This window comes from Denticeps clupeoides, chromosome 15 (genome assembly GCF_900700375.1).
Source record: "Denticeps clupeoides chromosome 15, fDenClu1.1, whole genome shotgun sequence".
NCBI classification, from domain to species: domain Eukaryota; kingdom Metazoa; phylum Chordata; class Actinopteri; order Clupeiformes; family Denticipitidae; genus Denticeps; species Denticeps clupeoides.
The window spans coordinates 10328583-10341811 of NC_041721.1; the positions used below are offsets into that span (position 1 = coordinate 10328583).

At 49.7% G+C, this 13229-nt stretch overlaps 1 protein-coding gene across 5 annotated transcripts in view; it reads left to right on the top strand.

Annotated features, from left to right (window-relative positions):
* The window catches only part of nav3 (neuron navigator 3), a 128252-nt gene extending 115245 nt beyond the window's left edge, over positions 1 to 13007 (top strand). For all 5 annotated transcript variants that reach the window (XM_028954007.1, XM_028954008.1, XM_028954009.1 and 2 more), the window contains 12 exons: positions 341 to 494; positions 1195 to 1381; positions 6389 to 6486; positions 6570 to 6665; positions 6972 to 7140; positions 7717 to 7952; positions 8292 to 8446; positions 8589 to 8660; positions 9420 to 9616; positions 9757 to 9875; positions 10040 to 10243; positions 10402 to 13007. In XM_028954007.1, the coding sequence (XP_028809840.1) occupies positions 341 to 494; positions 1195 to 1381; positions 6389 to 6486; positions 6570 to 6665; positions 6972 to 7140; positions 7717 to 7952; positions 8292 to 8446; positions 8589 to 8660; positions 9420 to 9616; positions 9757 to 9875; positions 10040 to 10243; positions 10402 to 10521 (1807 nt within the window). In that variant the 3' untranslated portion in view covers positions 10522 to 13007. The remainder of the gene's footprint in view (positions 1 to 340; positions 495 to 1194; positions 1382 to 6388; positions 6487 to 6569; positions 6666 to 6971; positions 7141 to 7716; positions 7953 to 8291; positions 8447 to 8588; positions 8661 to 9419; positions 9617 to 9756; positions 9876 to 10039; positions 10244 to 10401) is intronic.
* The last annotated feature ends 222 nt before the right edge of the window (positions 13008 to 13229 follow it).

The following is a 13229-nucleotide window of genomic DNA, read 5'->3' on the forward strand; positions in this document are numbered from 1 at the left end:
ATCTGGGACTGAATCCTAACAGGATTTTGCAACTCAGCACTGTTCAGATTGCATAAGATATGATCAAAAGTCTATTTTTTCATATGTATATGGAATATAATGTGAGTTGGTGCCTGTGGTTGCCATCGGATTGGTTCCGGCTGTGATTGGTTTGAACAGCATTGACGAGAAGCTGACTGATTTCCATCAATGTGTGCGGGTTTTTGTGCCTTCAACCATGGTTCAGTGCCAGTGCTAATTGTAGTGTGAACATTGCCTCTCTTGGTGCATCATGGTTACATATGGGTGTGTGTGTGACCATGTCGTTACCCCTGCTCCCTCCCTCAATGGCATGTGGCAGACTGTGTGAGTGCACAGAGGCGGAAGCTGAGACCATCCTGCAGCTAAAGAACGAGCTGAGGGAGAAGGAACTGAAGCTCACCGACATTCGCCTGGAGGCCCTGAGCTCCGCACACCACCTTGACCAGATCAGAGAGGCCATGAACCGCATGCAGGTGAGACACAAGCACACAGATCAAGACAGATTCCAGTCACCCCAGCCAGGGTCACCAGGGTACCAAACGTGCAACTTCAGTTACATCTTCACCTCATTCAGGAGGCGGGACCTCCCGCTGCCCCATCCGGCCAAGCCTGAAGACATGATTGAGTTGGGCTTCAGCGAATAGCCAAGCAAGGGGTGTGTCCCAAATCAACCAAAAGAGAACATGGTGTTTCTGAGCAGCATTCAGAAAACAACAATTCTAAATGTTTTCTGATCCATATCCTGTTTAATGTGGACAGAGATCTGCTGGTAAATGATGGATTGTTGTGTTATTATAGTGAATATTATTGGATTAATGGATTAAGCTGTAACAGAACCAGATGACCCCAAATTCACAGTTGCAATCCCCTTAGTGGCCCAGTGGCTATGGAGTGGACTCGTAATTGAAGAGTTGTGGGTTCAAATCCACGAAGATGCCACTGAGGTCCCCTTGAGCAATCTACCGCTCCCACACGCTGCTCTCCGGACGCCTTTCATGGTGTTCACAAAGGGGATGGGTTAAAAGCAGCGACCACATTTCACCATGTCACTGGGTTCTGTGCTGTAATGTCACACATGTGAAATTTAACTCTGTAATTACTGATTGTAGGTTCATAAGGGCATTTAAAAAAACCGTGTAAATGTAAACAGCTTGAGTGTCTTACCCCCTTCAGAATGAAATAGAGGTGCTGAAAGCCGAAAATGATCGGCTCAAGTCAAGTGGAAATTCCACCCCCTCTGCCACCCCCGCAAAGACAGCCCGCCCTCCATCCGAGACCTCCAGCACTTCCTCTTCCTCTTCCCGCCAGTCGTTGGGTCTGTCATTCAACAACCTCAACATCACAGATACCATCATGTCTGGTGAGTGGAAATCTCATTCAGACGGATTCACTGATTCAATAGAGCTTATAGATGACATCTATTTATAAACCCTTCAACATCTGGTCATATACCCATATCCATGTCTTTGCTTCCTGAAATTCCATCATCAGTAGTATTAGTTCACTGAATAATGATGATGGGTTGTTCATGTTAGAAGTAAACAGCTCCATTAATTCTGTTTTTTTCTATTCCAAATGTATTTATAGCATTTATACTATGTATGTTTCTATTAATTATGGGTGGTAGTAGCCTAGTGGGTAACACACTCGCCTACGAACCAGAAGACCCGGGTTCGAATCCCACTTACTACCATTGTGTCCCTGTGTCACGACTACGGACTTACGGGGGAAGGAAGCGCAGAGGTCTGACATACTGGGAAGGGGTTTTTATTAACAAACAAAGAAATACAAATAAAGACTGGCGCGGTGGCCGAAAACGATTTAAACTTAAATAAAGAACATAAACAAACCCGTAGGCGTGTGGCGATTGCCAGAACTCAAAACACATAACACTAAACAAGGTCAAGTTCGTGCATAGAGTTCACGAAAATGCCAGCGACCCCGAACGGGCGGAAACTTCCGGCATTTATGGGGCGTCAGGATTGAGTTCCGGTGTGGAGCCCAGCTGCAGGCAATCCTGACAGAGCCCCCCCTCCAAGGGCTACGTCCTCGGAGCCCCAACAGTACCATCAGTGGAGGCGGCGGGGCGGACGGCGGCAACCACAGGGCTCCTGCCCTGCTGTATCCTCCCCTTGGAGGACCCGGTCCCTCGGGCTGGCTCCCCGGCGTGGTCAGGCGTGGCGGCCCCGGTCCCTCGGGCTGGCTCCCCGGCGTGGTCAGGCGTGGCGGCCCCGGTCCCTCGGGCTGGCTCCCCGGCGTGGTCAGGCGTGGCGGCCCCGGTCCCTCGGGCTGGCTCCCCGGCGTGGTCAGGCGTGGCGGCCCCGGTCCCTCGGGCTGGCTCCCCGGCGTGGTCAGGCGTGGCGGCCCCGGTCCCTCGGGCTGGCTCCCCGGCGTGGTCAGGCGTGGCGGCCCCGGTCCCTCGGGCTGGCTCCCCGGCGTGGTCAGGCGTGGCGGCCCCGGTCCCTCGGGCTGGCTCCCCGGCGTGGTCAGGCGTGGCGGCCCCGGTGCCTCGGGCTGGCTCCCCGGCGTGGTCAGGCGTGGCGGCCCCGGTGCCTCGGGCTGGCTCCCCGGCGTGGTCAGGCGTGGCGGGCCGGTGCCTCGGGCTGGCTCCCCGGCGTGGTCAGGCGTGGCGGCCCCGGTGCCTCGGGCTGGCTCCCCGGCGTGGTCAGGCGTGGCGGCCCCGGACCCTCGGCCTGGCTCCCCGGCGTGGTCCCGCTTGGCGGCCCCGGACCCTCGGCCTGGCTCCCCGGCGTGGTCCCGCTTGGCGGCCCCGGACCCTCGGCCTGGCTCCCCGGCGTGGTCCCGCTTGGCGGCCCCGGACCCTCGGCCTGGCTCCCCGGCGTGGTCCCGCTTGGCGGCCCCGGACCCTCGGCCTGGCTCCCCGGCGTGGTCCCGCTTGGCGGCCCCGGACCCTCGGCCTGGCTCCCCGGCGTGGTCCCGCCTGGCGGCCCCGGACCCTCGGCCTGGCTCCCCGGCGTGGTCCCGCATGGCGGCCCCGGACCCTCGGCCTGGCTCCCCGGCGTGGTCCCGCATGGCGGCCCCGGACCCTCGGCCTGGCTCCCTGGCGTGGTCCCGCATGGCGGCCCCGGACTCCCGTACCTGCACACAATAATCAGGGCCGATCCATCTGGGTACGTGTGGGCCCTGTCTCCACATGTCCCCTCTGACACGTCTTGTGTCACCCCCTGCACCGCGCAGGGAGATTGTCCCAGAGCCTCCGGCGACTGTTCCAGGCACCCCAGGCTGGTGCCTTCTGGGACTATGCAGCCCCTCTCGCTGCACGGCCCTGGTGCCAAGGGGGGGGCATTGCCAGACCATCCGGCTAGCCCCTTCTGCGTCCGTTGGGACAAGCAGGCCCTCTTCCTGTCTGTCCCAGCTGGGTCCTCATGCCTACCCGGGGGCTCTATGGCGCTCCACCCCTCTGGAGGCAGACGCAGGCCCATGCCTGGCCCGCCCTCCTCACTGGCTACCGGAGGACCCAGCTCCATCGCTTCCCCACCTCCCCTCCCCTCAGGAGGAGTCCCCAACCCGAACTGCACCCCCCCAAAAAATTCTTTGGGGGAGCACCCCCCCCGGCTGGACTTAGGGGTACCTTGGGGCTTGTCCACCTCGCCTTGGACCAGCACATTCGGGTCAGGAACCTCCTCCCTGGGGTTCGGCTCCGCGGCTGGGTCGCCATCTGGTGGACACAAAGAGGGGAAGTGGGGGCGACATACGGACACATATGCCACACAGACACACACAGACAGAGACAGACAGAAGAGAGGGTCGTCTGGCTCCCTCTCTGGGCTCTCCGGGACCTCCTCAAGGGGCACAGCCAGGATCTCGGGAGGAGCGACCTTCTCGTCGCCCACCAGTGCTGGGTCTTCTTGCCCCGGATCCTGACTGGCACTGGATGTGGTGGAGGGGCAGAGTTCGATCCCTGGCTCAGGCCGATCAAACTCCGCCCTCAGTCTCTGTTGGAAGTCCCGAAAACTCCTGTCTGTCTCTCCCTGCTGCCAGAGGGTTGTGCTCCAGCCCCATGCTGATCCAGTCAGACACTTGAGGATGGTAGTGATCTCGTCTGTGTCTGCTGCCCCACTGAAGGGTCCCGGGACAATTGGGCTGTCCCACACGGGGCTGGGCACGTCGCTGGAGATGGTGGTAGGTGTGTGGTGTGGAGGGGGGTGGACGTCTTCTCCAGCAGGTGTGGACGCTGGTGCTGCGCTGCCATTTTGCTGGGGAACGTCCGGGCAGAGGGAAGGCGGGTCGGCGACTGGAGCCGGAATGGAGGATTCCCTGCGAGGCAGTCCCGGCAGCGCAGTTGCTGGCTGGCGACCTCCCGTCGCCCTCTTCCACCAGCTTTCCTCACACTGCTGGGAGGGACGTGGGTCTCCACGGACCTCGTGACGATCCTGGATGGGCGCGATGGGCGGAGCCATCCCAGCACCGACTGCCCAAACGGCGTCATCCTGGTCGTCGTCCGTGTCAACCTCGTACCCCCGGAAGTCACATGGGTCATCACGGACGCCGCGATGATCTCGGACGCGCACGCTGGGCGGAGCCATCCCGGCACCGACCGCCCACCGAAAATCCACGTCATCATCGCTTTCGTCATCCGTGTCCTCCCACCGGTGACTCCGAGGGTCGTCCACCCTGCGGACATCCTGGACCCATGGCGCGATAAGCTCCCATGGGCAGTACTCTGGCCATTCGGGCTGGAGGCTGCCCACCTCCTCGCTGGAGGAACGGCGCCGTTGTTGTTGCCGCTTCTCACCCCCCTGGAAGTGACGTGGGTCCCCACGGACCTTGCGACGATCGCAGACTGGCGCGATGGGCGGAGCCCAACTCTCGTCTCCCGTGCTCTCGTCGCCGTCCGTGTCGTCCCAGTCCACGGGGAGCCTTGCCAGCAGAGCGCAGAGTTCTTGGCTCGACATGGCGAAGATCGTGGGGGTCGCATCTTCTGCGCTCGCTGCCCACGTCACTTCCTCGCTGCTGCCGACGCCAACGTCCTCGCTCCGCCCACTCACCCGCCGACGTTGTCGCTTCCGGGTTTCGCGGAGTTTCCCGGGGGTGACGTCATCACGTGGCGCCGCGTACCACGGCTTCTCGGGGAGAAAACGCTCCACCAGAACGGGCGCCGCGTCTCTCCCCTGCCGTCCGCGTTCGCCGCGCCGGGCTGCGTCCTTCGCGGCGTTTCTTCTCCTCTGCTTTTTACCTCTGCGCTTTTGGGGGGGTCGCTGGCATTCTGTCACGACTACGGACTTACGGGGGAAGGAAGCGCAGAGGTCTGACATACTGGGAAGGGGTTTTTATTAACAAACAAAGAAATACAAATAAAGACTGGCGCGGTGGCCGAAAACGATTTAAACTTAAATAAAGAACATAAACAAACCCGTAGGCGTGTGGCGATTGCCAGAACTCAAAACACATAACACTAAACAAGGTCAAGTTCGTGCAGAGAGTTCACGAAAATGCCAGCGACCCCGAACGGGCGGAAACTTCCGGCATTTATGGGGCGTCAGGATTGAGTTCCGGTGTGGAGCCCAGCTGCAGGCAATCCTGACACCCTGAGCAAGACACTTAACCCTAAATTGCTCCAGGGAGACTGTCCCTGTAATACTGATTGTAAGTCGCTCTGGATAAGGGCGTCTGATAAATGCTGTAAATGTAAATGTAAATGTATTAACATTTTTCATATAGATCTGGCTATAGACAAATTATTGTGGTATTGTACTAAATATAGGGTCAGTGTTGACACTGCGTAAACATATTTATAACTTGTCATTATGTATAACAGTCTGATATTACATGGCTCTTTTTGACAGACCTCATTTGACTTTGGGTTTTGCAGGGACCTATGTGCTGATGATAATGGAGAGAAAGTTCATTCGACCTGTGTGTTCTTAGAGAATAAAGGCAGCCAAGAGTGAAATGGCTGCTTTGTACAACGGGATTTTTAATGTGAGATGTAGTTAAGAACCAAAGCGCCTCTCTGGCCTAAGAGTTCTTTAATTAAAGCAGGGAACAGTGGGAGCTATTTCATTGAGGTATGGTGCTGAGTGCATCAGTGCTTAGGATGGCGAGTGGCACGGGGCCTTCATACGCTTTTCTCTCTATACCCGTCTATCTTGTCTGCTGCGTAGATACAGCATCAAAGGAAAATAGCTTTTCAATTTATTTTGAGCCTTTCAAAGGACGTTTTGATCACCGCCAACTCACACCACGAAACAATGGGTCTTAACACACCCCCAAACCAACTCAGTTCTGTAGGAGTTGAGTCACGCAAATTTGCATTGCGGTTCTTCCACCAGTTTTAGCGATGCTCAGAGGACATATGTTTCATTGCATTATGGACCAAGCATTGTGACCCATTTGACCCTCACAGACATTCTGCTAGATGACGGCTATGAGGGGAACTTGCGCAAGGAGGGCCGGAGCGTCAGAATAGTGGTCAGCATCAACAGAGGCTTGAACAAGACCAAAGTGAGTGTTTCAGCTGCAGACACTTTCACAATGAGAGTTTCTGCTTAGTGGCTAACAGCAGGCTCACGTTCATCTGACTGTAGAGTGTGAAGAGTCACGGGTACCTCATTGGATCGATAGGAGTGAGCGGGAAGACAAAGTGGGACGTGCTTGACGGGGTAATACGACGCCTGTTTAAGGTAAGGCCTGAATTTACCCAGAATCCATGCCATATTTACTCTGCACTCAGCAGCCACGTTATTAGATAAACCTACTTGTTATCTTGTTATTATAGGCCATATGACTAGGAAAGACCATTCATCATGGATCTCTGCTGACATCATTTATGTCATCAGACACATTGTAAATGTCCAATTGTGCTGTATGCCATATTCCCCTGAATATATAAGATTTTCCTTTTTTTTACAAGACATAAGTGGTGCTTATTAGAGATTAGAGATAAGAGAGAGTTCTGGTCAACACATCCTATCTGTTTCTTTTCGCAGGAGTACGTGTTCAGAGTGGACCCTCTCACCAGCCTGGGGCTGAACTCCGACAGCATAGTGTGCTACAGGATGGGGGAGGTGGTACGCGGCCATGCATCGGAGGTGCCTGAGCTGCTGCCCTGCGGCTACCTGGTTGGCGACAACAATGTAATCACTGTGAATCTCAAAGGTGAAGTGAACCTGTAAAGCATAAAATATATTGTCTTAATTTCGTGTTTAATTAATATGTTGCTTTGCCATTAAGATAGCCTCATCATACAGGTTGATGATCATTTTAGGAAATATTTAGATTAAAAAGGCATCTTATATATTTTTATTTAAAAAGGTGTGGAAGGAGGAACTAACAAACACCATTGAAAACCATTGAATCTTTAATAAACAGAAACAAAACTATGGCACGATGGCCTATAAAACATATAAACAGAAATAAATCACATGGTCACCTCTATACCAACAAAAGGCCGTAAGACATAAGCTCCCTTATCAGCCGGTCATAATAGACTGCACCTGGGGTGATCAGGACCTAACACACACAATTCACAGGTACTGAGTTATTAAGATAATGGTATTTACCAATCGGTTCCTTTCGAACCAAATGAGGAATTTCTGCTATGGGTATTTTAAAGCACCTATGTAAGTCACTCTGGATAAAAGCATCTGCCAAATGCTAAAGTGTAAATCTTAAATGATGTTTCATATATTTCAGATGTTATCTGAATCAAGTGTATGTGGTTCTCCTCTCCAGGCCTGAAAGAAAACAGCATCGACAACCTGGTGTTTGACACACTCATACCCAAACCCATCATCCAGCGTTACCTGAACCTGCTGATGGAGCATCACAGGATCATCCTGTCGGGACCCAGCGGCACCGGCAAGTCCTATCTTGCCAGTAAACTGGCTGAGTACATCATCACCAAGTCTGGCAGGGAGGTGACCGATCGCAATGTGGCCAGCTTCAATGTGGACCAGAAGTCCAGCAAGGTACAGGACACCAATAATTACAAAAATCAATGTTTATGTTTTTGAATGTCAGCTATCTCCCACACTTTGATCACAAATTGTACAGTTTATTTCTGCAATATATAGAGAGAGACTAGTGGTTTAGATTCCTACCTATGAACCCGAAGACCACAAAGTCACAGGCTCAAACCCCAACTTACTACCATTGTGTCCCTGATGAAGACACTTAACCCTGAGTGTCTCCAGGGAAACTGTCCCTGTAACTACTGATTGTAAGGCGCTCTGGATAAGGGCATAAATATATAAGTGCACACTAAATACATTAATACATGTGGGGATGTATTGTGGTGCTTTAAACAGGACCTCCGTCAGTACCTGTCCACCCTGGCAGAGCAGTGTAACTCTGAAGAAACAGAGACGGAGCTGCCTACTGTGGTCATCTTGGACAATCTCCACCACATTGGCTCCCTCAGCGACATCTTCAATGGCTTTCTCAACTGCAAATACCACAAATGGTAACAATACCGTATTACTATAATTACTATAATTGTACAATAATTCATTATACCATTAATTTTTTCTCATGTGCATTAAACAGTTCATTCCAAGATTTAATTTAAACTGACTGCACTGATTGTTTCTTTTTGTATGCATCAGCCCATATGTTATTGGAACAATGAACCAGGGTGTATCTTCATCCCCTAATCTAGAGCTGCATCATAACTTCAGGTATGCGATGCATTTTTTATTCACATAAAATCCTTCTAATGCATCACAGAAAACACAATATTGTAGTGTAAGTCTGTTTTTGGTTCAGCCTGTGGGATTATATTTTTTCTAATGCATTTTAACTTCTGGCCAATGGCATAGGGAGTGTGTGTTTAGAATATGGGGAGTATACAGTAGTGATTTGTTGTAGTATTGAAATCCACCGACAGACCCTTGTTGTGTCATATTGGTTCTTCAGGAGACCCTGAATAACTAAACATATTGGGAGCACGTCTGGCTCGGATTGTCATAACAGTCATAATTATTTTTAATTCAGACTTTTCACAGCTTGTGACATTTCTGTATTTTACACTGACAATGTATTTATCTAATAATGTGAGACTGCATTTCTGATTTTCATTAGCTATTGGTCATAATCATCAACACATAACAATATCTATTTCACTTTAAATGTATGACTCAAGCATATGTTTGTGCATTTATAATAACACTACAAAATGTGTGGAAATGCATAAAATTATTACATGTAATTATTATGTTTCACCACATGGTGGCAGGAGGTGACAGCAACTTCTGATTGTTTCTCATCGGGCCGAGATTTTCAGTGTGGTAACCTAGATTTTGTTCTAGAGATTTTACTTGGCTAAATATCCTGCCTTCTGATAGCTTTGAATAGGGAAATGTCATGTGTCTAAATTCTCATTATGTCTTAATGATACTTGTATAGGCAGTGACATTGTCTGGTTTGGTATCTTGCAGATGGGTACTCTGTGCCAACCACACTGAGCCTGTTAAAGGATTCCTTGGGCGTTACCTTCGTCGAAAGCTTATTGAAGTGGAGATCGACAAGAACATGCGCAGCAACGACCTCATCAAGATCATCGACTGGATTCCCAAAACCTGGCAGCACATCAACAATTTCTTGGAGGCTCACAGCTCCTCGGATGTCACCATTGGTAATGAACCTCACCTTTACTCACTTAAATAATGGGAAAAGTTCACAATACCATTGCCATATATTGTGGTTGTTTTAATACTTAAATGTCCAGAACATCCGTGAAGGACAGTCTGATGTTCTGCGCTGCTATGTTCGCAGGTCCAAGGCTCTTTCTGTCGTGTCCAATGGATGCGGATGGGTCTCGGGTTTGGTTCACTGACCTGTGGAACTACTCTTTAGTACCATACTTACTAGAGGCTGTGAGAGAGGGACTTCAGGTAGGCTCTGGATTTGATGTAATGTCTTCTACAGACATTCTGCTTCCGAACAGAAACTGTCACAAACTGTCACTTAGAGAAGCTCATTGGCAAATGCTAAAGTTATTGAGTCGGGCACATCGTTACCGTTAGCTAATCGCATTCTGTGCTTGGTGATGTTTCAGCTGTATGGCAAGCGCGCAGCCTGGGAAGACCCCTGCAAGTGGGTGATGGACACCTACCCCTGGAGCTCCGCCTCTCTCCAGCAGGACTGCCAATCACTGCTCCAACTGCGGCCAGAAGACGTGGGCTACGATGGCTACAGCGCCTCTAAAGAGGGCGCGTCCTCAAAGCAGGTCTCCCAGAGTGACACAGAGGGCGATCCTTTGGTAAGGACAAGACCAAATATATAATAACAGATACACAATAAATATTTATTAAAAAAGTAAACGATAGTAATCGGAAACTGAATCTCGGATTCCATTAATTAAGAGTGCAAATCTGGAACAAAGCTTTAGAACCCTTTGTGACCTCTCATCATCTGCAGATGAGCATGCTCATGAGGCTACAAGAGGCTGCCAACTATTCAAGCGCGCAGAGCTGTGACAGTGACAGCGCCAGTCACCATGACGACGTGCTGGACTCGTCGCTGGAGTCTGCGCTGTAGACTTCTGAGAGAGAGAGAGAGAGAGAGAGAGAGAGAGAGAGAGCTCTCTGGTCTAAAGGTCACCGGATGCTTCAGAAAGATGAGCCAAGACGGAGCCCAACACTTTCATACAGCAGGAACTGAGAACAGAGTGTGTGTATGTGTGTTTGTGTGTGTGTGTGCCAGTTGTATGGGTGAAGGTGCTCTTTTCTTTTACTGGTAACTGGGTGTGGTTCTCTACTACTCCACTCTAAGAGATGTTGCTGCTCACACCGTTGTCACATTGTGGTGTCTGTACGTCACATGCTGAAACTGGAACAGTTTTTTTTTTTTTTTTGTTACTGCTGTCATTGTTTCCTGCAGATGTTTACAGGGGTCAAGTCCTTTTTATGTTATTCTGAGGTGTTATATAATCACACTTTCGGCACGTGCCACAGTCTGCCCAGACCTGACCTCAGCTGAGCCATGTGGGACTGGTAAGGTGCCTGAACTGGTGCACACCCAGCTCCCACATTCTTGCAAAACACTTCTTGCCAACAGAGCACAACAACATGTGCATTGTGCGATAACTGCTACTGTGAAACAATGGACACGCAGGAACCGTGCAACTGACTCACTGCCGGGTGCACAGCAACAGGGTGCTGCTGGTTCTGCATCAGTTCCAGAGGTTCCAACAGTGTTCAGTGGTCAGTGTTTTTTTTTTTTGCACTCTCTCACACTGGCAGACCTGTTGTTCACCCCTCTAAACAGATACGGCGCACACCTCCTCCCATTGGGCTGTGCGCCTCACTTTTTGTCCAAGGGCCCGAACAAGAAGGGAACAAAGCAGAACATGGTGCTTTCTTGTTGCCTTATAAACGTGCTGAACTCGGAGCAAAAAAATTCAGCCTCTTATTTTGACCTTAAATCTCAGTTACCATCCAAAGACAATTTGATAAAAGCTTGTATTTATTATTAATGTTATATATATTTTTTTTAAGTTAGGGGATGGATGGATTGCTAAACTGTCAATGATTTGATGAAAAGCCATGTCGGCCATTGTGTGCTTTGTGTTCATCCACCCTGCGTGTGCGTACGAGCACAGGACACACCAGTAGAGTAGACTAACTGTACAATAGTGAATATTCAGAGATTTGATATTTTTTAATTTCATTTCCCAGCTGAGCTGGGAAGCGACATGAGCACAACCCGATCTTCAATGTCTCTATAGCCTGAGCAGCATGTTGTTTTCGGTTTGCTATGTGTGCAAAAAGGGGATAAAATAATGAAAAAGTATATATACCATTACCTATACATGCATAAGCGTGTGTATAAATGTTAAAACGGATTTCATTCACAACTATCTCTCACAACGGTATATAGGTTTGTTTTGCACAGGTTATGAGGGATGGGGGATTTGTAAATACAAGTCAATAAGTCTTGCACAGCTATTAACTAAGCACCTGCCTGGTTGATGTTGAATTCTGTTCAAACTCTGCTGAGATTTAACACTAAAAGAATACAGCGACACGTCCAAAACAGAGGCGCGTCCTGTGACCGTCGGTTTTGCCTTTTTAAAGATGCAAAGATGTTTTGTTGTCTCAAAAAAAAAAAAGGTCAATTGGTGCTAACAGCTTTACTGTTATGAAAGTGTCTGTGTCTATCAGAGGAAAGAGACAGAACAGAGCAATCTCACTATTTACAAAATGTTTACAGTTTCATGGTGTAACTCCCTGGAATGGCAACGTAGTGAGGACATGCCCCCCCCACTTTTCAGATGAGTCTGAAAAGTGTGTGTGTTTCATGAATGTTCGCGTACCTACTGTCATTAATCACTGAAAGAGGGATGATTTTGACACCGACACTTAACACCAGACACTGTTGACCACAGAAGCCAGACGAAGCATTCCATGCTCCCAATTCCGTACCGCGTACCTCAGGACGATCCTTCTCTTGGTGCTCGATGGGTAGGTTTCTGTAACTGCAGCAGGGGGCTCAGACACTTTTGATTGTCCGTTTGGCACAGATTGGCAACAATAAAAAGCGCCGGCCTCTTTAACGGTGTGGATTGTGCAAGTGAACCCTCTGGTGCTTACTTGCTGTTTCCAGACGGAATGCCTACCAACCTGTCTGCCAAAAGCAAAAGTAGAAAAAAAAAGACAATAAAACTGATAAATGTGCTGAAAACATTTTGGTTCCCTGTACCTCAGTCTTGACTGCCTAATTGTCCAATACGTTTTTTTTTTCTTCACACCTAAACCTGTCATGGTGTCTGTGGATAGAATATATGAATCTATTGACTTTCAACTTTATTGCAAGTACATCTCAGTGAGAGCATAACACTTCTTATGTTAAAAATACTTTTTCTTATTTTATTTTTTGTTTTTGGTGCAGCATTTGTCTTTAAATGTTTTATATTTTGTACATTTGTAAGTAACATATCATGTAAATATAAAGAGACCACAATTTAAATCATCTGGAAGATTTTGTAGTCTTTGTAAAACCCTAATAAATGGTCTTTGGTGTCACCTTAAGTCTTTGTTTGATTTAGTTCTAATTTGTAAAAAATCTCCAAGGTCGTGAGCTAGAATCCCAATTCAGACCTGGTGAATGCAAGGATTGCCACAGGTTCCTTCAGTTTCCTTCAACCCTTCAAATAGGTGGCTTGTGTCTTTGAATTGTCTGAAGGTGTGAGTGTGCAGCCTCTGGGGGGCTGACAGCCCACCCTGGATGAGTCCCCACCCTGCACC